The 23,315-nt window shown below is 37.8% G+C and overlaps 1 protein-coding gene across 2 annotated transcripts in view; it reads left to right on the top strand.

The window, feature by feature from the left end:
* LOC134657232 (calcium/calmodulin-dependent protein kinase kinase 2) overlaps positions 1 to 22,786 on the top strand; it is a 232,439-nt gene extending 209,653 nt beyond the window's left edge. For both annotated transcript variants that reach the window (XM_063512801.1, XM_063512802.1), the window contains 6 exons: positions 16,302 to 16,449; positions 20,303 to 20,490; positions 21,019 to 21,231; positions 21,454 to 21,621; positions 21,944 to 22,086; positions 22,561 to 22,786. In XM_063512801.1, the coding sequence (XP_063368871.1) occupies positions 16,302 to 16,449; positions 20,303 to 20,490; positions 21,019 to 21,231; positions 21,454 to 21,621; positions 21,944 to 22,086; positions 22,561 to 22,666 (966 nt within the window). In that variant the 3' untranslated portion in view covers positions 22,667 to 22,786. The remainder of the gene's footprint in view (positions 1 to 16,301; positions 16,450 to 20,302; positions 20,491 to 21,018; positions 21,232 to 21,453; positions 21,622 to 21,943; positions 22,087 to 22,560) is intronic.
* Positions 22,787 to 23,315: the final 529 nt, after the last annotated feature.

The following is a 23,315-nucleotide window of genomic DNA, read 5'->3' as shown; positions in this document are numbered from 1 at the left end:
AATGAGGTAGGTTCTAGCGAGTCTCCTCGGGTGCAACGCCGCCGCGCCGGCCCGGACCCGGCCCGCCGCCGGACCCGCTGCGACGTGTTTATCGGGAAATAGCGACGCTGAAGAAGCTAGACCATCCTAATGTGAAATTGGTTGAGCTAAGTTCTAAACACGAATCAGGTAGGTTCTAGACAGATTTGTAAATTGTCTTCTATAGTAATAAATGCCTAAACAAATTATTTGGACATAATTTCAACAGCTCCGAATTATTTTTGTTTTATATTAATAAGAATAAGATAGGCCCATTTAATTTGTTTGCTCAGACTAAAACTATAAAAAGTGCTTGCCTAAAATACAGATAAGTAATCGTAACCTAAAATATTCCAAAGAAATATCCATAATAATAACAACGGCTGAAGAAACAAATGAAAAACAGTTACGAACTTGAGCGTTCATAAAATTCTTTCGTTTTGAGAGGATATAATTTTTAAGAAAAAAAAACCGACTTCTATGCGGCCCGGTGAAAGATTATTGTAGATGGTGCGCTATGTAGAAAAGGAGGTAAAACCACCCACTTTTCTAGTAGCAATTCGTTTCTGTAAGGCTCGCAGTTCTAACCTAATCTAACCCACTTTTGTTCGGTTCTGTGAGGATAGCAGTTCAAACCTAACCTAACCCACTTAACGGCGCATGCGGTGCGGTGTACGGGGGTTTGAGCGGGAGGGGTTTGGCCTCATCATACTTTATACCTACATTTTATGGTAGGTAATCATAGTAGTTTGTTTAGTTTAGGTATCATAGTGGTTTTCCGGGTTAAGGTCCGGGTCTGTGTCCGAGTCCGGGTCCGGGTCCGAACCGGATCCGGGTACGAGGCCGGATCTGGATCCGAGTCCGGGTCCCAGTCCAAGTCAAAGTCGAAATTCGAAATCACCAAACATGTACTATGCGTCGTTAAAGAGTTCTGTTCTGATCATCATCAGCAGTTCCAGTTCATCAAATGCGACAGTTTTTAATGTTAATGCTTTATTTTATGATGAAAATACAGAAAATTATATACGTGTGCCTTTAAGATTTGAGGAGTTCCCTCGATTTCTCATGGATCCCATGTTCAGAACTTGAGCTTGACATAAATATGGCTTAAAAACCTAACTTGCTTAACAAACATAATGAAAAGGAAAAATCGCCAAACGCGAGCTATGCGTCGTTAAAAAGTTTCGTTCTGGTCATCATCAGCAGTTACACTTCCTCAAATGTTACTTTTTAAATGTATATGCTTGATTTGTTGATTAAAACACAACAATCACTATATGTATGCCTTTAAGATTTGAGGAGTTCCCTCGATTCCTTATGGATCTCATCATCAGAACTCGAGCTTGACAGAATGTGGCTTAAAAACTAAACTTGCTTAACAAACATAACGAAGAGGACAAATCGCCAAACGTGAACTATGGGTCGTTGAAGAGTTCTGTTCTGATCATCATCAGCAGTTCCACTTCATCAAATGCGACAGTTTTTAATAAAATCTCTACACGCACGCCTTTAAGATTTGAGGAGTTCCCTCGATTCCTCATGGATCCCATCATCAGAACTCGAGCTTGATAAAAATGTGGCTTAAAAACTTAACTTGCTTAACAAACATAACGAAGAGGACAAATCGCCAAACGTGAACTATGCGTCGTTGAAGAGTTCCGTTCTGATCATCATCAGCAGTTCCACTTCATCAAATGTCACGTTTCTGAATGTATATGCTTGATTTGTTGATAAAAACACAAAAATCACTATATGTATGCCTTTAAGATTTGAAGAGTTCCCTCGATTCCTCATGGATCCCATCATCAGAACTGGGTTTTGACAAAAACGGGACCAATCTGTATGCATATACATACAATCAAAAAAAGAATTTTCAAAATCGGTCCAGTAATGACGGAGAAAAAACATACAACCGAATTGATAACCTCCTTCTTTGAGATTTGGAAGTCGGTTAAAAAGACTAGTAAATATCTAAAAAGAACAACCTCCATACAACACCGCGTTCCTCGCGTAGGTACCTTTAAACCACTTTTCCATTTTACCTTTATACTTACATATAGAACTTACTATTATACGTTAGGGTAGGTAGGTACTGCTATTTATGCCTTCTTTACAAAAAAACCGACTTTCTTGGCCGCTATCATGTGCACAAAAGTACAATTAAAGCATAATAAAATAATATCTAATGTCACCTACAATATTTGACGATTCTCGTGGCGTTGTATGGGGTCAATCTTTATTTACTAGTCTTTGCTAAAAACAACAAACGAGCGTTACTTGGAAAATAAAGTGAAATCTTGGATCATGTTTATGACTCACAAAAGAACTCGAGAGTTCGTTACACCGATATCGGGTATCATTGTCTAGGGTTTATCTCAATTTAATACTTTGTTATTGCGAGAAAGAAAACAAATTAAATAAGGGATGATATTCGTAATATGAACCGTGATTACCTTTTGTTTTATTTTCGAGCTCCCGATATTTCGACGCAGTTAGACGCAGTTAGACGCAGTTAGACGCATCTAGTTCACGGGTAATTCTAACTGCACGGGTAAGGTGCGTGTAACTGCGTATATTGGGAGCTCGAGAACAATACAAAAGTTAATCACGGTTCATATCCCGGTCGATAAGTCTAGTGAAACTAACCGATATTGGTAATGTCTATGATTCACATTTTCTCTCGCGGCGTAAGGGTGTAACCACGCGTGTAATGACTCGGGTCATATTCAACAAGTCCTTGCCAACCTGTTGAGTTCTGACTAGGGCTCGCGGTCGTGTCCGTGTTTCGTGTACACGTGTTCGGTACCCGTTTCCGAACTACACGTACACGGTTTTCTGACCCGTTCTACACGTGTAGTCGGGTACCCGTGTAATTAAGATCCGTGTATCCGTGTACCCGTGTACCCGTGTACACGGTGAACGGAACATAAATACACGCGGGCCTAACCCGTCTTGGCGTGTAGCGGAGATTGAAGTAATGTATAGAGCTTTAAATAAAACAAAGATTCAGTATCAGGAGCTCCAACTGGAATCGAATCCGATCAGTTTTATCGGATTTTCAATGTTATTGATATGTATTATACTAATTTAATTAATTTTGTATTGCCTTTGTCATCATTTAAGATATGGGGATATTCATAAATTACGTCATTTCAAATTGGGGGGGGGGGGGTCTGGACATCGGATGATGTAGAAGGAAACGCGGTCATTCGAAGCATGATTTTTGGATGATTTTAGGGGGAGGGGGGTCAAAAAACGTCAAAAATCGATGACGTAATTTATGAACAGCCCCTATACAAAATAACTCGTTATTCAAGTAATAATTAGGTAGCTACACAAAAAACATGTACTTACGGTTTAGTTCTTTATCGTCGTAGACGTAGAATAACATGCATAGATAAAATAAAGACTATACCGTACGTGATGGGATACTTTATAAATCTTAGGCACAGATATTATTCATTTCTTGCTGTCTTTGTCATTAGCAAAATGCCGCGTTGCAACAAAAATGAGATAATTCTACCTGAATTATTAGTTGTTGTATTTTTTGCAGACGTGTTAAGCTTGTTACAAAGAGATAACACCAAAAGCACCAATTCATATTGTAAAAACAACACGGTATATTGAATGAACCTGCACTTTGTTTATTGCATACCATATGGCCATTTTAAATACTTAATCCCTTTTTGTGATGAACTGTATGTATTAGTGTTGAGTCGCTCACTCGTGAGGCACCTCATTTGTACCACTCATTTTGTTAATTTGTCGCAGTACTTCGTACCGCAAAAATGTCCTACTTCACTCCTCTATTCATTTTACTTGATTCTAAAATTATCTTTCTCCTAAAAGTTCTATTCTTAACCTCCAGAATTGCACTCCAATTAAATGTTACTATTTATTTATTTATAAAGGAAGTGATGAATACATAAATATGTATATACATTAAATATTTTTGTCGCCGTTGGAATTAATGGAATAGTCGACGCTGAAAATATGCTAGTACCTCACCTCATTTGAAGTAAGACATTGTAACACCTCATTTTAGAAAATGAGGTACTCATACAAACTCATTTTAAATTGATGTCCTGCCCATCACTAGTATGTATGAATTCTTGTACATTTTCTTCACGCTATTCAAAATTTAGATAAAACAACACAGTTTATTTATCAGCACGATTGTAAATACACTGGAGCGGCGGCGAATTGATCGATCACGCTAATCGATGTAAGAGGGCTTTTAGGTTACCTAGTACCTACTTATGTTTGTAAAAATGTCAGAGATGCGTGCTTATTGCCTTGTCTATCTTACGGTGCACAAACATGGTTCTTCACAAAGGACATAATAAAAACAAAAATACGTTCATATCAGCGAGCTATTGAAGTAACCTGGGCATTAAGCTCAGTGACAGATGTAATAGCGAAAACATTCGCGAGAAAACTAAATTAATAGACGCAGGACAACACGCTCTACAGCTGAAATGGACATGGGCGAGACACGTAGCTCGCATCACAGACAGAAGAGGGACAAAACGGGTAACTGAATGGGCGGGCCCTATCGGGAAAAAAAGAGGCAAAGGGAGACCCAAAGACCGCTGGATTGACGAAATCCAAAGAATTGCTGGTAGAGACTGGAAGCTTAAAGCACAAGACAGAATAAAAAGGAAACAAATGGAGGAGGCCTTTACCCAAACCGGGGCCATGTAAAGGAAAAAACGACTAAATGTAAATTTGCATGGAAATCAATGGCTATATTATTAGTATTATTATACTTATGTCTCGGGTCTTGATAGTATTATTATACTGGTTTGTTCAAGCATCAGAATTGCCCACCCTCGCGCTACAAAGGAAAATAATGACATATCCGTTCGTGGTAGTTTCAGTAAGCATAACTAGCTACTTTTGTATTAGATTATCATTTAGGTTTACTTTCATTATCAAAAAACTACAATGAAGAAAACGAGCTATCAATGAAATCAACGGATACTAAGATACCTATTGTTAATTTTAATATTATTTAGAGTAAATTTATTTTATTTTATTTATTTGGAAATTTAATTCAGGCAACAAGGCCCATATTACAAATACCTTACAGACTAACATACATATGTATTTTATAAACTTAAAACTAAACACTAGCTATTAGTAAAGCTAAAAATATGAATTATTGAAACAAAGTATACTTACCTACCTATTAGACATTAACAATCAATCCGGTAAAACTGCAAAGTAATCGAATTTTCCAATTCAATCGTATGTCTTCAAGCACGAATCTCCCCAACACGAGAGTGAAGGGTCGAACCCGCGGGTAAATAAGATCCGTGTACACGGGTACCCGTGTACACGGGTACACGAAATACACGGGTACACGGGTAAACGTTTCCGAATCCGGGCGGGTTCGTGTAGTTCGGGTTCTTAATACCGCCGGGCTTAAGAACACGGGTACCCGTGTCAGCGTGTAACACGTGTATCGGGAGCTCTAGTTCTGACCTGCCGGAACTTTCTTTGCAAAACTTGGCGGCTACTTTGGAAGTCTAATCGCTTGAACAGTATTCGTACACGTATATAAGCACTAGCTGTTGCCCGCGACTTCGTACGCGTGGATTTGTATATTGGTGGTTATATATTCTACATTAGCTTAGAACATTATGCAGCAAAAGATAGCAGTAGGGACTTATTTAGGGATTAATCATTTGTTAATTATTATACACAACCTGGCTACGAAGTTTCAAGCCTCTAACTGAATAAAATTGTTCTCGATATAATCCCTCTCAACCCCCAGCATATTTTCAAGTCCACTATTTAATAAAACCTACTACCTAGCTCTAGTAGAGCGGCTCTACCAACTTTCAACCCCTTCTTAAACCTTTTAGGGGATGAATTTTTAAAAAAGCTGAAATTACTTTTCATTTATTCTAATAATATGCCTTTATACAACGATTCAAGTCCCGCACTCAAAATAATGTTTGATCTCCATACAAACTTTCAACACCTTTTTCACCACCTTGGGGGATGAATTTTCAAAAACGCTGAAATTACTTTTCTTGTATTTTTATAATATGCCCTTATACAAAGATTCAAGCCCCGCACTCAAAAAAATATTTGATGTGCATACAAACTTTCAACCCCTTTTTCACCATCATGGGGGATGAATTTTCAAAAACACTGAAATTACTTTTCTTGTATTCATATAATATGCCCTTGTACAAAGATTCAAGTCCCGCACTCAAAAAAATATTTGATGTGCATACAAACTTTCAACCCCTTTTTAACCCTGTTACGGGATGAATTTTACAAAACGCTGAAATTACTTTTCCTATCTTTTAATAGTAACCCCAAATACAAAGATTCAAGTCCCGCGTTCGAAAAAATGTTTGATATCCATACAAACTTTCAACCCCTTTTTCACCACCTTACGGGATGAATTTTCAAAAACGCTGAAATTTGTTTTCTTGTGTTTTAATAATATATCTTTTGAAGAAGTTTCAAGTACCCAGCTTAAAATAAAATTTGAACCCCATACAAACTTTCAACCCCTTTTTAACCCTGTTCGGGGATGAATTTTACAAAACGCTGAAACTACTTGTATTGTCTTCTAATAATATCCCCAAATACAAAGATTCAAGTCCCGCGCTCGAAAAAATGTTTGATATCCATACAAACTTTCAACCCTTTTTTCACCACCTTGGGTGATGAATTTTCAAAAACGCTGAAATTAGTTTTTATGTATTTAAATTTAATACCTTTTTGCAAAGTTTCAAGGACCTAGCTTAAAATAAAATTTGCACCCCAGGACGAACTTTCATCCCCTTTTTAACCCCCTTAGGGGTTCATTTTCCAAAAACGTTGCAATTACTTTATTTTGTAATCGGCTATTATGCCTTTCTAAGAAGTTTCAAAGCATTTGTAATGGATTCTAACTTTCAACCCCTTTTTAACCCTGTTAGGGGATGAATTTTCAAAAACGCTGAAATTACTTTTACTGTCTTATAATAACATACCCATATACAAAGTTTCACGTCCCACACTCACAAAAATATTTGTTCTCAATACAAACTTTCAACCCCTTTTTCACCACCTTGGGGGATGAATTTTCGAAAACGCAGAAATTAGTTTTCTTGTTTTTTAATATAGTACATTTTTACAAAGTTTCAAATTCCTCGCTTAAAATAAAACTTGCACCCCATACAACCTTTCATCCCCTTTTTAACCCCCTTAGGAGTTGAATTTTTCAAAATCGCTTCTTATCTCTTGTACACTTTATAAATTCAACCTAGTGTGTAAATTTCAACTTTCTAGCTTTTGTAGTTTCGGCTCTGCGTTGATGAATCAGTCAGTCAGTCAGTCAGTCAGTCAGTCAGTCAGGACACTTGCATTTATATATATATGTCGGCGACGGATGGTCTCAATGGCGGTGGGCGCGTGGGGGTAGTACCTAGATGTATTACTTCACAGCCAAAATAGTAGGTATGCTACAAACGCATGAAATAAACATTCGGACTCATTAACCATACTAGTGCCTACTATATTTCAGTACTAAATGATGAAAAGAACTAATTGCTATTAGAATGTTGACTGGTTAAATTGCAAATAAAAAGATCACATGAAATCGTTCAAATCTTTATTTCAGTCAAACTAAACCGGTTCCAACCCTACACCTCTGACCCGAGAAGATTTAACCCGGCAACAAACTCGGCGGGACACATCTTTTCAAAACAACACATAGTTTCTTTATTTTACAAAAGTAAGCTTATAATGGCACATAAGAAATCAAAATAACACTTGGAATAAAACACTTAGCTAAACGGTTAAAGAACGTAAGAATCTATAAGCTTTCAGAATAATCCTTCAGGTGTAAGCCTTCAGGAACGTAGCGAATTAGGCACGAGCTTGGCTAACGTCCGATCTCTAGCGCGGTCCGATCAAGAAGAAGGAAGCCAGTTCCAGCGGCGGAGTCAACCGCTCCCGCCTCCAATTCAAGTTGGTAAACCTGCCTGACCAGTCTACCAACATAACGACAAAAATGCCTGCTCGTGCCTACGTTCACTCAAGAAACCCCTCTTGACGTTCCAAAGCCTTCTACCCGTCATCTTAGTTCATCAATACGCCAATAGATGGTGGCGTTACTCTCTACGCAACTTTATGATTCCGTTACAAGCAAATAATATGTAGCCAAATATTGCTAATCGACTTTTACAGGCGTCTAACTATGAACTGTAATGCTGCAATACGTCTTTCTGGTGTCTCGCTCCGACACGGCCGTCCTGCGTTACACACGTCCTCGTGTGTGGGTGTATGCATTTGATACTGAAACAAAACATACAGCACAGTATCTCATCGCTCGGTCATTCCTGACCAACAATTTGGGTCTCACTCAAATTACTATTAAAATCAAACTTTGTTATCAATCAAACCAGAAAAAATAATTGTTCAAAATTACTTTAACAATACTCAATTCTCTAGTCAAAAAATAGTCCATCGAGCAACGACTAAATAAAAATAATCATCAGTAATCATCGCCGCTATCTAACGGATACACACCAATAATCATCGCCTCCAACTGGCGGATACTTTCAAATTTATGTGAAAACAGAACAATCCCAAACATCAAAAACACAAATAACAACAGCTCTAATTCATTGCTCGGCAGTATCACTACTATTGTCGTCAATATCAATTTACGGGGAAATTATCTGTCATTAAAAAAAAAAATTGGTCATATGTGATCTAAATTTTTGTAAGACATCTTAAAATAACTAACATTCTGAATTGATAGTTCCAATTTTACTCATATGAACACAATACATAAACGGGAATTCATTTTTAACAAAACAACACCAGTCCTTCGGTGCATTGCCAGTCCTTCGGCAGATACCAGACCCTCGTCAGAAGTAACCATCTCAGCCGCGTAAGTGCTACTCCTCGCAAAGAGCATTCTGCACATAAAAAGCAGACCACGTGCACCTCTTACATGCTCCGGCACTTCTGATGCGGTCACTAAACAATACGCAATCCATTGGGCATACTTTCAGTCCATCTAAAGCAAAACAGTTTTGCCCAGTCCATCGGGCGTGCCTTCAGTCCATCGAAAGCATGACAGTATTGCCCAGTCCATCGGGCGTGCCTTCAGTCTATCGAAAGCAAAACAGTAGTGCCCAGTCCATCGGGCGTAATTTTAGTCCTACGAAAGTACAAGCTTTCAGTCCATCGAAAGCACAAAAAATTGTTAAGAGTGAATCCCGAAAAGAAAATAAACACAGGCGTTACAATCATGTAACTCAGAATTACTGACACTATCAGCGTCAACTGATCGACTGAAACTGAACTTTACTGATCAAAATAACTAAAAATCGCTTTTTACTTTAGCTTTTACAACAGAAACTCGCTCAAGAGTTCTAAACAGATGTAAGACATCTCAAAATAATCCCAACGAAATGGGAACTGCTCACCAGCTTAATAAAGTATGATGCACGCGACCAAGTCAAAGGTGGTGGTGGTGAGGTCCAACCCAAGCACGGAGGCTGATCCTTTCCGCTTGCCGTTGCCGTTGCTGCGGCAGATTGCGAGGGACACGATGTGGTTCAACATAGCTGGCTGTTACTGAAATCATCATTTGCACGGTATCAGGTTTATCATGTATGCAGGCTAAACTCAAAAGGTTTATGAAATGCAAGGTAGCAGACACAAAAACATGTTTCCAATGTACACGGGACTTCAAAAATCTCAGAATAAAATTTAAACTTCAATGAGTGCGTTTTATTTAATTCCATGAACAAACAAACACGTGTTCCAAAAATAAGTAACACGGTAAATGGGCCAATACGAAAAGTGACAGCTTATTAGTTACGTTCGACTGTTATGCTTCGCCATTACACTCAAAATAAAATTCACTAATAAACAATTGGAACGAAACCTGTCCTTTTATTTCCAAATCTCCAGCACAGAAGATACTGCACAGCCGCTTCTGTGCCACGGGCGTAATGGTGTCTGCAAGTTCGCTCGGCTCTGGCTGCAGGACACTGTAACATTAATTTTCATATGCGTAGCTCATGTTTAGAATAAGAATAAGAATAAGAAACCATTTATTGCAACACAAAGAGCATACAGGTTACAAAACATAAGGATTGAAAAAATAAGAATAATTGTGCGGCAAAAGGAACGGGCTCAGCATACGCTGCGTCAGTCATTTCATTACAAATTGCCTGCGCAGCGCTGATTTTCATAGTATGCACGATTTGTGATCTATCACGGCATTACGAGCAATAATTTGTCGCAATTTTATTAATTACTAAACGTTACAGGGTAAAGATTACAAAATCCTATGCATTGGTAAATCAGCAGGATCAATATCTAACGGTGCATTGTATTTTCATGAAAAAAAAAAATATTTTTTGAGGGTAGATGCACAAGTGAGCGATGAAATAATATCACGTCGCGACAGCCAATATTTGATTTTAATTAACAATATGGATTTCACATCAAAATAACTTAAGATCACTTAGATTTCAACGGATTTTAAAAATTATTTGTATTTTCAAATCAATTATTGAGGGTAGATTCACAAGTGAGCGATGAAATAATATCACGTCGCGACAGCCAATATTTGATTTTAATTAACAATATGGATTTCATACCAAAATAACTTAAGATCACTTAGATTTAAATGGATTTTAAAAATTAATTGTATTTTCATGAAAAATCAATTATTGAGGGTAGATTCACAAGTCAGCGATGAATAATATCACGTCGTGATAGCTAATACTTGGTTTTAAATAACAGTATGGATTTCAAATCAAAATAACTCAAGATTGCTTCGATTTAAATGGATTACAAAAATTAATTACAAAGAAACATAACGATCCCAGACATGACGTCACGTAACGACCGCTATGCTCGACTGCCTCAATCATAATTCACAATTTCACAATAATTCTCACCAAATAACAATGAATTACACTCGCCATTCAATCAAGGTTAGACACGTGAGCTTACCTTACCACGTGTTCAGATTATGGAATGTAGGTCACCAGAAATACACCACGCTCCCAGGTGGCTGTGTAAGCAATACATGAAACTCCGCGTCTATCCCACTTCTGATGTCGGCGACGGATGGTCTCAATGGCGGTGGGCGCGTGGGGGTAGTACCTAGATGTATTACTTCACAGCCAAAATAGTAGGTATGCTACAAACGCATGAAATAAACATTCGGACTCATTAACCATACTAGTGCCTACTATATTTCAGTACTAAATGATGAAAAGAACTAATTGCTATTAGAATGTTGACTGGTTAAATTGCAAATAAAAAGATCACATGAAATCGTTCAAATCTTTATTTCAGTCAAACTAAACCGGTTCCAACCCTACACCTCTGACCCGAGAAGATTTAACCCGGCAACAAACTCGGCGGGACACATCTTTTCAAAACAACACATAGTTTCTTTATTTTACAAAAGTAAGCTTATAATGGCACATAAGAAATCAAAATAACACTTGGAATAAAACACTTAGCTAAACGGTTAAAGAACGTAAGAATCTATAAGCTTTCAGAATAATCCTTCAGGTGTAAGCCTTCAGGAACGTAGCGAATTAGGCACGAGCTTGGCTAACGTCCGATCTCTAGCGCGGTCCGATCAAGAAGAAGGAAGCCAGTTCCAGCGGCGGAGTCAACCGCTCCCGCCTCCAATTCAAGTTGGTAAACCTGCCTGACCAGTCTACCAACATAACGACAAAAATGCCTGCTCGTGCCTACGTTCACTCAAGAAACCCCTCTTGACGTTCCAAAGCCTTCTACCCGTCATCTTAGTTCATCAATACGCCAATAGATGGTGGCGTTACTCTCTACGCAACTTTATGATTCCGTTACAAGCAAATAATATGTAGCCAAATATTGCTAATCGACTTTTACAGGCGTCTAACTATGAACTGTAATGCTGCAATACGTCTTTCTGGTGTCTCGCTCCGACATATAGATTTACTAGCTGTTGCCCGCGACTTCGTACGCGTGGATTTGTATATTGGTGGTTATATATTTCTACATTAGCTTAGAACATTGTGCAGCAAGTGATTGCGGTAGGACGGTTAATCATTTGTTAATTATTAATATTATACAACGCATGAGACTTTGTCTTTCACAACCTACGAAGTTTCAAGCCCCTAACTGAATAAAATTGTCCTCGATATAATCCCTCTAAACCCCCTTAGAAGATTTTCATGTCCTCTATTTAATAAAACCTACTACCTAACTACCTATTTACGAAGTTTGAAGTTCCTAGCTTTAAATAAAATTTGAACCCTATACAAACTTTCAACCCCTTTTTAATCATTTTAGGGGATGATTTTTTAAAAGCTGAAATTATTTTTCTTGTATTCTAATAATATGCCTTTATACAACGATTCAAGTCCCGCACTCAAAAAAATGTTTGGCCTCCAAACAAATTTTCAACCCCTTTTTCACCACCTCGGGGGATGAATTATCAAAATCTCTGAAATTAGTTTTCTTCTCTTTTGATAAAATACATTTTTACAAAGTTTCAAGTTTGTAGCTTTAAATAAAATTTGAACCCTATACAAACTTTCAACCCCCTGTTTTAACCCTGTTAGGGGATTAATTTTACAAAACGCTAAAATAACTTTTCCTGTCTTCTAATAATATCCCCAAATAGAAAGATTCAAGTCGAGCGTTCGAAAAAATGTTTGATATCCATACAAACTTCCAACCCCTTTTTCACCACCTTAGGGGATGAATTTTCAAAAACGCTAAAATTAGTTTTCTTGTATCTTAATTTAATACCTTTTTGCAAAGTTTCAAGTTCCTAGCTTAAAATAAAATTTGCACCCTAAGACGAACTTTCATCCTCTTTTTATCCCCCTTAGGGGTTGAATTTCCAAAAAATAGCAATTACTTTCTTGTAATCGGCTATTATGCCTTTCTAAGAAGTCTCAAAGCATTTGTAATGGATTAAAACTTTCAACCCCTTTTTAATCCTGTTGGGGGATGAATTTTACAAAACGCTGAAATTATTTTTCCTGTATTTTAATAACGAAATACAAAGATTCAAGTCCCGCGTTCGAAAAAATGTTTGATATCCATACAAACTTTCAACCCCCTTTTTACCACCTTAGGGGATGATAATTCAAAAACGCTGAAATAAGTTTTCTTGTATTTTAATTTCATATATTTTTACGAAGTTTCAAGTTCCTAACTTAAAATAAAATTTGAACTCCATACAATCTTTCATCCCCCTTTTAACCCTGTTAGGGGATGAATTTTACAAAACGCTGAAATAACTTTTCCTGTCTTCTAATAATATCCCCAAATACAAAGATTCAAGTCCCGTACTCTCAAAAATATTTGATCTCCGTACAAACTTTCAACCCCGTTTTTACCACCTCGGGGGAAGAAGTTTTAAAAACGCTGAAATTAGTTTTCTTGTTTTTTTAATTAATTATCTTTTTACGAAGTTTTAAGGTCCTAGCTTAAAATAAAATTTGCACCCCAGGACAAAGTTTCATCTCCTTTTTTACCCCCTTAGGGGTTGAATTACCTAAAACGTCGCAATTCCTGTTTTTTGTCATCGGCTATTATGTCTTTCTAAGAAGTTTCAAAGCATTTTTAATGGATTCAAACTTTCAACCCCTTTTTAACCCTGTTAGGGGATGAATTTTCAAAAACGCTGAAATTACTTTTCCCATCTTATAATAATATCCCCATATACAAAGTTTCAAGTCCAACACTCACAAAAATATTTGATCTCCATACAAACTTTCAACCCCTTTTTCACCACCTTGGGGGATGAATTTTCAAAAACGCTGAAATTACTTTTCCCGTCTTATAATAATATCCCCATATACAAAGTTTCAAGTCCAACACTCACAAAAATATTTGATCTCCATACAAACTTTCAACCCCTTTTTCACCACCTTGGGGGATGAATTTTCGAAAACGCAGAAATTAGTTTTCTTGTTTTTTAATTTAATACCTTTTTACGAAGTTTCAAGGTCCTAGCTTAAAATAAAATTTGCACCCCAGGACAAAGTTTCATCCCCTTTTTTACCCCCTTAGGGGTTGTATTACCTAAAACGTCGCAATTCCTTTTTTTTTGTCATCGGCTATTATGTCTTTCTAAGAAGTTTCAAAGCATTTGTAATGGGTTCAAACTTTCAACCCCTTTTTAACCCTGTTAGGGGATGAATTTTCAAAAACGCTGAAATTACTTTTCCCGTCTTATAATAATATCCCCATATACAAAGTTTCAAGTCCAACACTCACAAAAATATTTGATCTCCATACAAACTTTCAACCCCTTTTTCACCACCTTGGGGGATGAATTTTCGAAAACGCAGAAATTAGTTTTCTTGTTTTTTAATATAGTACATTTTTACAAAGTTTCAAATTCCTAGCTTAAAATAAAACTTGCACCCCATACAACCTTTCATCCCCTTTTTAACCCCCTTAGGGGTTGAATTTCTCAAAATCGCTTCTTAGCTCTTATACATTTTATAAATGCAACCTAGTGTCCAAATTTCAACTTTCTAGCGTTAGTAGTTTCGGCTCTGCGTTGATGAGTCAGTCAGTCAGTCAGTCAGTCAGTCAATCAGTCAGGACACGTGCATTTATATATATAGATAACTGTCGCGTTTTGAACACATACCTATTAAAACATATAATTATGTCGTACACATATGTTTTATTTCAAGTCATATAGGTATACTTAAGTATTTATCTTAATTCAAGGATATGATTTAATAAATCAGACTTATAAGTATGTGTAGAATTTTATATTTGATTAGTTCTTTACGTTTCACTGATTTTCACGGTTACCACGATTTGACATGACATTTGCGTTAGCGACGTCGTGAACTCGATCGCATTCCCTCTCTATCGTACCAATAAATCAGTGCAAGCGAGATGGACTGCGATAAAATTTTACGCAGTCGCTAACGTAAACGTCGAGTGTCATCTTAATGGTACTGCTAGCTAGTAGCTGCGAAATTGCACGCAGAAATTATGAATTAATTAATTGATACAGTCGCCGTGAACTTTTACGGCTGATGGTACTCATATTTTTTACTGGAAATACAGTCAAGAATACTTGTTTAAGATAATATCAGGCATTTGAAGATCAAAATGCTTCGCTAAAATCGACCAAGGTAATTCTGCATGGCATTTTTAACTATAAAGTGTGGCAATGTCATCATAAATATCAAATTTCTGTGAAAATATGACGTTTATAATGCACTTTGTTCTGTTCAAGCGGTGCAAAGTTAGCTGAGATGGACTGTAGATACTCACCACTGAGATCGTATATTTACCTGGCAGGGTCGCCAAGTAAGGTGTAGCCTCAATTAAGACAACTTGTTGGTTGAAAGTATAATTTAACTCTGACTTATGATCCTTAACCTACCGAATAGCCATAAAGTGTGAAGGTGTGAGTAAACGTACGTAGCGCACACTACAAGATAATAATTGTTCTACCTTAGAGGTGGCCAGGGGGCGCCATAAGCCTTCAGTAAGAAGTACATATACTTGGAAAAAAGCGGCCAAGTGCGAGTCGGACTCGCCCATGAAGGGTTCCGTATTTAGGCGATTTATGACGTATTAAAAAAAAAACTACTTGCTAGATCTTGTTCAAACCAATTTTCGGTGGAAGTTTACATGGTAATGTACATCATATATTTTTTTTAGTTTTATCATTCTCTTATTTTAGAAGTTAGGGGGGGGGGGACACACATTTTACCACTTTGGAAGTGTCTCTCGCGCAAACTATTCAGTTTAGAAAAAAATTATATTAGGAACCTCAATATCATTTTTGAAGACCTATCCATAGATACCCCACACGTATGGGTTTGATGAAAAAAAAAATTTTGAGTTTCAGTTCGAAGTATGGGGAACCCCAAAAATTAATTGTTTTTTTTTCTATTTTTGTGTGAAAATCTTAATGCGGTTCACAGAATACATCTACTTACCAAGTTTCAACAGTATAGTTCTTATAGTTTCGGAGAAAAGTGGCTGTGACATACGGACGGACAGACAGACGGACAGACAGACGGACAGACAGACGGACAGACAGACATGACCAATCTATAAGGGTTCCGTTTTTTGCCATTTGGCTACGGAACCCTAAAAATCGACCTATGCCGCTGTGGCCTGGTGGCCCAGGCACCTTCCGCGATAGCAAAGGACGCTGGTTCGATTCCAGCCTGGGGTACTGGAGGCCTTGATCACTTTTTCTTAGTATATGACATTTATTTAAAGTTTAAGATAATAATTACGAATATTTCCAGGTGTTAGACGACCCTGAGGAAGACCAGCTGTACCTGGTGTTCCAGCTGCTGGAAGGCGGGCCAGTCGTCGACATACCGACCGACAACCCGCTCAGCGAGGAGCTGGCCAGGAGGTACTTCCGGGATGCTCTACTAGGGATCGAGTATTGTGAGTAAAACTAACCCGAAAGATCTTTTTTGACAGTAAGTGCAAGGGCGATTCCTCATCCTCAACATCGTTATCTTTTTAGGGTTCCGTACCCAAAGGGTAAAAACGGAACCCTATATTATTTTATTACTAAGACTCCGCTGTCCGTCTCATTTCATTTATTTCATTTATTTTTATTCATAACAATAAAATTATTGTGTTGAACATAAACTTAAAATTAAAAATTAACACTACATTAAATTAAATTACATGCAATTAAAGCTCAATGAAGTGATCCCAAGCTGATGATATTAATGAAAGTATAAGTACCTATATTCAAATTGTAATTGTTATAATTAAAATTATATCATGTCAAGGAATGAAATGTAAATAAAAATAAATAAGTATATTAAAAAATTATAATTTACTAACTAAGATATAAGCAAAAATTTAATAATATAATCACTTTGGTATCGTCATAGAAAAATACAGTCACATTAAAACATAAAACTCATTAAAAAAATATGATAATAATATAATATATATCTAACAAACTACTATTAACAGCTATCGGCTATAAAGTCAGTTATACAATAGTACGACTTTTTTAATAAATAATTCTTGAGTCTTGCATTGAAAATTTTACTGTTTGTAATTGTTTTAAATTCAGTTGGTAATTTATTGTAGAGAAAAACGGCCTGGTAACTTGTGGCGTGCTTCATAACGTTAAGCCTCGGGACTACAGAATTTTTAATGTCTTTTCGCCTAGTAGACATCCTGCTTTCTCTCTCGGTCGTGCTCTCATACTTGTGTAGGTGTTTTACTAAGTCCGTTAAAAGTACAAGTATGTAAAGACACGGTGCGGTAAGGATTCCGAGTTTGATGAAATGGTCTCTGCAAGAAGCCATTTGTGGTATGCGTACAATCGTTCTGATTGCCCTTTTTTGTAATATAAAGGCAGCATTTACATTATAGTTATAGTCTGTCTATAGTCTGTCTATCTGTCTGTCCGTCTGTCTGTCCATCTGTCTGTCCGTCTGTCTGTCCATCTGTCTGTCCGTCTGTCTGTCACTCATGAACCGTGATTGAGTTGAACATGTCACAGATGATGTATTTCTGTTGCCACTATAACAACAAATACTGTGAACAAAGTAAAATAATTATTTAAGTGGGGCTCCCATACAACAAATGTGATTTGCCGTTTTTTTGCGTAATGATACGGAACCCTTCGTGCGCGAGTCCGACACGCAGTTGGCTTAAGTTAATAACATGTTAATGGGCATTTCTCAGGAGGGCCATTTTTACGTGTCCGGGGCAAAAAGTTATTGAATTTACTGTTTAATAAATCTGAATTAATTCAGGCATGATCTTCAGCATATATTCTGTCTGGAACACTATCAAACTAATTATTTGTTATTTATATAATACATGAAAAAAATATCCAAATGCGAAAAATGATGTTCGGTGGGCGTGTCCCGCGCCCAGATTTTTTGAAACAAAAAATTATTACTCAAGATGGGGAATTATATCGAAGTTATTATCGGTATTCACGCATAAGGTATTAGTTAACTGATCATATTCTATAAATCAAAATAATGTGTTAGCTCAACACATTGAATAAAACCAAATTTACGATGTGTCCCGGGCTACTGACTGATTTCGGTGTAATTTACAAACCATGTCGGTACACTTACAAAGTTGTAGACCAGGAACTCAGTGGCTCAAACAAAGTATGCTTTAGTTGTGCCTTAACCGTTGAATAAAGTAGAGGTGCAGTCACAGTATACTAAGGTAGTTTTTTAAATGTTTCTCTGTCATTCGGTGGGTTTGGTTCTATGTTTTTTTGAGATCGGTGGTGCAATTTTCTCCCACAGTTTTAGTGTCTTTATCGTTACGCAAGTGATTAAGAAATCCTCGAAAGTACGTAAACCCATCATTATTACATCTCCTCTGTATCATTCATACTATTTCTGTAATTGCTAAAAAGCGATTAATTTTGACATCACTGGTGTTGATTTCCTTGGTTTCAGTGGATTTTTTGACCACCGATATCAAGAAAGTGATCACCGAATTCAAATCCTGCTTTGTAAACTAGTTTGTTGTACTTTATTTTCCAACTTATCACACCTAAAAAGTACAAGATATGTTTTATAAACGTAAAACTATGTACTTAAATTAAATCATAGTATAGGTAAACAAAATCACTAGTTTACAATGAGTAGTTTTATTTTTCACAAGACGTATCGTATGTTGAAAATCGTAGACCCAATGTCTCTTTCTCTCTATCCGCTGTTGTCTTAATTTCTCTTCAAACCAATGGAGTATATTATGTGAATTTGTCCTCTGTATCACTTGTGGCCCTCCTACACCACGATACCTTGAACTTGAGCCAATTTAAATAAATGTAGTTAATTAGATCCCACTTCGTTTAAAATAACTTGTGTAGTTACATACTATGCAAGGTGCACCCACAAAACAAGGGATTAAAAATAAAGTCGCCTTCGAATGTCGAGATCGCTTCAAAGGCACTGAACGTAGGTAGGTACTGATCAATATTTCTAAAGCATAGCCATGAACACAAATTCAACATAGCCAATGTTTTAACAATCCTCAATGTCTGATGTATTTATGTCTAAATATCGGAGTTACAATTTAGCTCAAGTGTTTGACGGTGCAGGAGATCATAATGAATAGGTGATTAGATCTTTAAGCATTAGTCAACAACTTTAAATAGTTTTAAATTGAGGGAATACACGCTTTAAAACTCTGTCATTCAAAAATACTACATATTTTTAAGTCTAGCAAAATACTTGTTTTCCGTATTGTTTACATTGTTTTATAAGTGCATTAAAAAATTTTGAGCATTGAACACCACTCAAAAGTATCTTGTTTATCTGGTGTAGGTAACATAAGTTTCTTTTTGATGAGTGTGCCGTTGGATTGTGTGAAACAAACATTTTCTTTTTCATGGCACTTAAGTATGTGCGAATTTGTGGTCGACATGTCTAAAACTCGTTTCGGGACCATACGTACTTCGCCCTATTGTATGAGGATAGTCAATTAGTGTGGGATATCTTCTAGAGATGTTGTTTCATAAGCCGCAACTTGGTTATTTTAAAATCTCGAGTAAACAAAGGTACTATCTATTAAATTTATGTAAGCTATGCGATATCATTAGCCTCGCTACATTTTTTTTTATACCACATAGGTGGCAAACAAGCATACGGGCCGCCTGATGGTAAGCAGTCACCGTAGCCTATGGACGCCTGCAACTCCAGAGGTGTTACATGCGCGTTGCCGACCTTTTTTTAAAAACCTGTACACTCCTTTTTTGAAGAACCCCATACAGCACTTATCATCAAATAATAATGAAAAATATGAATAGATTATAATATAATTTAGATATAATATTGAAGTGTGATTTCTGTGTAAGCGTTTTTGAATTCGGTGAGGCAAATTGATTTTAGTGCCTGCACATGATTTCGGTGTTTTTTAAATCTCAAATATCAAAAAAACTATAAGGTTCTAATGGAGGCCTCCACTACCAATATTTTTTATATTAAGGCTAGATTTTAGGAAATGAAGTCGTGTATCAAATAAGTAAAAAATAAAATTCGGCACCGAAGTCAGGCAACGAACGTCATCTCTGAGAATCGCCCTAATGCATACATAAGTTCGGGACACTGAAAATGTTAAAACATTTATTAACAATATTATTTATCACTCGAGTCTTATACCACGGTCCTATATTGTTTATGTTGTTCTTATTGAAGCAAAACATGCAGGGGAATTTGGACCCAACTATAAACTATTACTAACCAAAAACTATTCACCGCCACCTATAATTTTACTGACTTCAAATTACTTCCAACAGTACACTACCAACGCATCGCCCACCGCGACATTAAGCCAGCTAACCTCCTTCTTGGCGACGGTCGGGTGCAAGTGGCGGACCTTGGTGCCTGCGGGGAGTTAGCAGATGCGGGGCTGGCCGGGGGCGTGGGGACTCCGGCCTTTAGGGCTCCTGAAGCGGCTGCACCAGCTGATCGGTATAACGGGGAGGTAAGCACACCAAAACGCACAATATCCACCCCCAGATCCCCAGATCCCCCAACCTTAATAGCTTTGCGGTAATATACTTGAAGAGGAATTGCTTCCTGCCTTGGTATTGAAGCGATTCGTGATGAAGATAGAATGCAGAAGTATTTTCTAGTAGTAATAATCAACCTGCTATAATCTCCTGCTAGAATAAGTGACTGATGAAACTTGTTTTACAAGAACAGGGCACCATCTTACCTTAGTCTGGAACTGATGGTGATGAAGATTCTATTCTTCCTGAATGTATCAAGCCTAGCTAACCTAAGCACTTCTTGGAGAGAAGACTGCAGTACCTAATCAATCTCAAAATTACCTACTAGCTACTTCAGACACGACAATCACACATGCGTGTGTGTGTGTTTCACCCTTAAGCGTTTCAGCCTCCAAGCCAATCTTGGTCCATTATTCAATAGTCCTTTTCCATAGAGTAATCTTATGCTCGACGTTCATTATAAGAGCCCCTTTACAGCACTAAAACTTTATTTTCCCCAGGCGGCAGACATCTGGTCGCTAGGCGTGACCCTCTACGCCATGGTGACCGGCCGCGTGCCCTGGAGCGGCTCGTGCGCCGAGATAGCTCAGCGCGCGCTGGCGGAACCCCTGAAGTTTCCATCGCGACCGACGCTTTCTGGGGCACTGAAGGGGTTGCTTTTACGCATGTTGGATAAGGACCCGGCGAGAAGAGCTACGATGCATGAAATTAAGGTAAGAAAGGGTAGGACAACACTAGTAACACAGTTTCACCTTCAACGAGGGCTGCTCTTACGAATGTTTGAAAAAGACTGTGGATTATAAGGCAAGCTACTCTTCTACTGGTCAATATCGCAGAATAATTGGCTGCCCATATTCTCCTGGCCGATTTAGTGAAAAATGGTTGTCATTTATTTTAGTACAGTACGTTAATTTAATTCTATATATCCTGTGCAGGAACACGGCTGGGTGACAAACAACGGAGCTGATCCTCTACCCTCCGAGCAGGAGAACTGTCGCCTGGTGGAGGTGACAGATGAGGACATGGCGCGAGTCGTCACTTCCATCCCCAATCTGTCCACCCTCATCCTCATCAAGACCATGCTCAAGAAGCACAGCTTCCAGGTCAGTGCCCAAGGTTAACCAGCCTTTGCAATGGCATACGCAGATGTGGCAAAGAAAAGACAGTACCTTAAACCTTTTAAACCACGAAAGAATGAAGGAATAAGGCGCTTCCGCTTGAATTTATTTGCTTCTAGCAAAGAACTTCAAAGCACTACGTCTGAACTGAGCAAATTGTCACCATTTCAGCAATTTATTATCAACCAATAGGTCGAAGTGTTTCACCAGGGTCACAGCGCCCTAAAAGTTAAAATTATAAGGTCAAGAGGACAAAACATTGTCAGTATCTAATATATAACTTCATGAATCGTGTCTTATGTTGCAGAATCCGTTTCTCCGAAGTCGGGAAGGCAGTACATCTCGTCGCGAGTCCTCGGAAACCATCAAGGAAGCCGAGAAGCCGAAAAGGGGAGGCCTGGCGCGCTCGGGGCGGTCGCTGTCTGCTCCTGGGAATTATCTCATGGACAGGTACCTACCTACAAATACTTCTAGCTTTGACTGAATTTATATTCAAACTGGTGACAGTAAAAACAGAGTAGAAAATTGTGAAAGGGCTTTGACAAATAGACTGTAAAGTAAAGAATCGTCGAAACTTCAAGAAAGGTATAAAGATTATAACATTTCTTCTTGACTTGTTATTGATAATTATCATATTTACGATTACGTATTAAATAAACAACTAATTAAATTTAGATCATGAAATTTGGATGGGTACCTATGATGGTCAACCAAATCTTGTCAGTAAAAAAAAGCGAAATTCAAATTTTCTATGGGACGATATCCCTTCGCGCCTACATTTTTCAAATTTGCCGCCTTTTTCTACTGTCAAGATCTGGTAGACCAAGTATAGTTACCTACTATATTGTCACTGATATATTTTTATGGTTTTGGTAGGAATTATTTTCATAATATATTTCACTTGAAATTGAACTTTTATTCTAGCCGACAGTCATCGTTCGACATCGCACTGGAGTCTGTCCAGGAGTCCCGCGATCAGTCACAGGACAACGAGACCAAGGACGCGGAAAAAAAGATGGCCGCGCGGTGATACGACAAGATGGCGGCACCGCCCGCCCCTTGCGTCCGCGCTCCCGCGCAGCGCGTTAAGCATTAATGCTGCTTATTCACTAGGGGATAAAGTTTAATATCGCAAGTTAAGGCAGTGACGTTAAATGTATTCGCGTGACTTTACATTATATTAAAGTTTCGGTTCTATTTGTTTAAAATACTTAACACTTGCACACTCTGTGCTATCAAGCACGCTGCAGAGTTAGCTTAGCCTGAGTCTATAGACAGGTGGAAATCGGCCTGTTTCGAGAAAAGTCGTCGACATCTCTTCTAAATACCTAAAACTGGTATGGATGTGTTCCTCGTGATCTCTAGAATACGAAATGACCGGTTTTAGTTTATGGAGTGGGGGACGGGTCGAAAAAAAGGGGGGCAAAGATGGCGGCCGACCATTATTGATATTTGTTCACATCTTGAGTCCTATGGGACCGATCGGTTCGTGTGAGGTGTCGTTTGAAAGAGTATTAAACGTGCTATTATTGTTTCATAATAACCGTAGTCATAACTGTAGTCGTTTACAAAATATTTTTTCTACTCCAGCACTTAAATGTGTCAATTAAATGACTGACAGTGATATCTAAAGCAATGTCATTTGAATGCTTTGTCTATAGGCTCATAAGATGACTGCT

This window comes from Cydia amplana, chromosome 19 (genome assembly GCF_948474715.1).
Source record: "Cydia amplana chromosome 19, ilCydAmpl1.1, whole genome shotgun sequence".
Lineage (NCBI taxonomy): Eukaryota > Metazoa > Arthropoda > Insecta > Lepidoptera > Tortricidae > Cydia > Cydia amplana.
The sequence above is the reverse complement of the archived record's forward strand: the minus strand, read 5'-3'. Positions and strand labels throughout refer to the sequence as shown.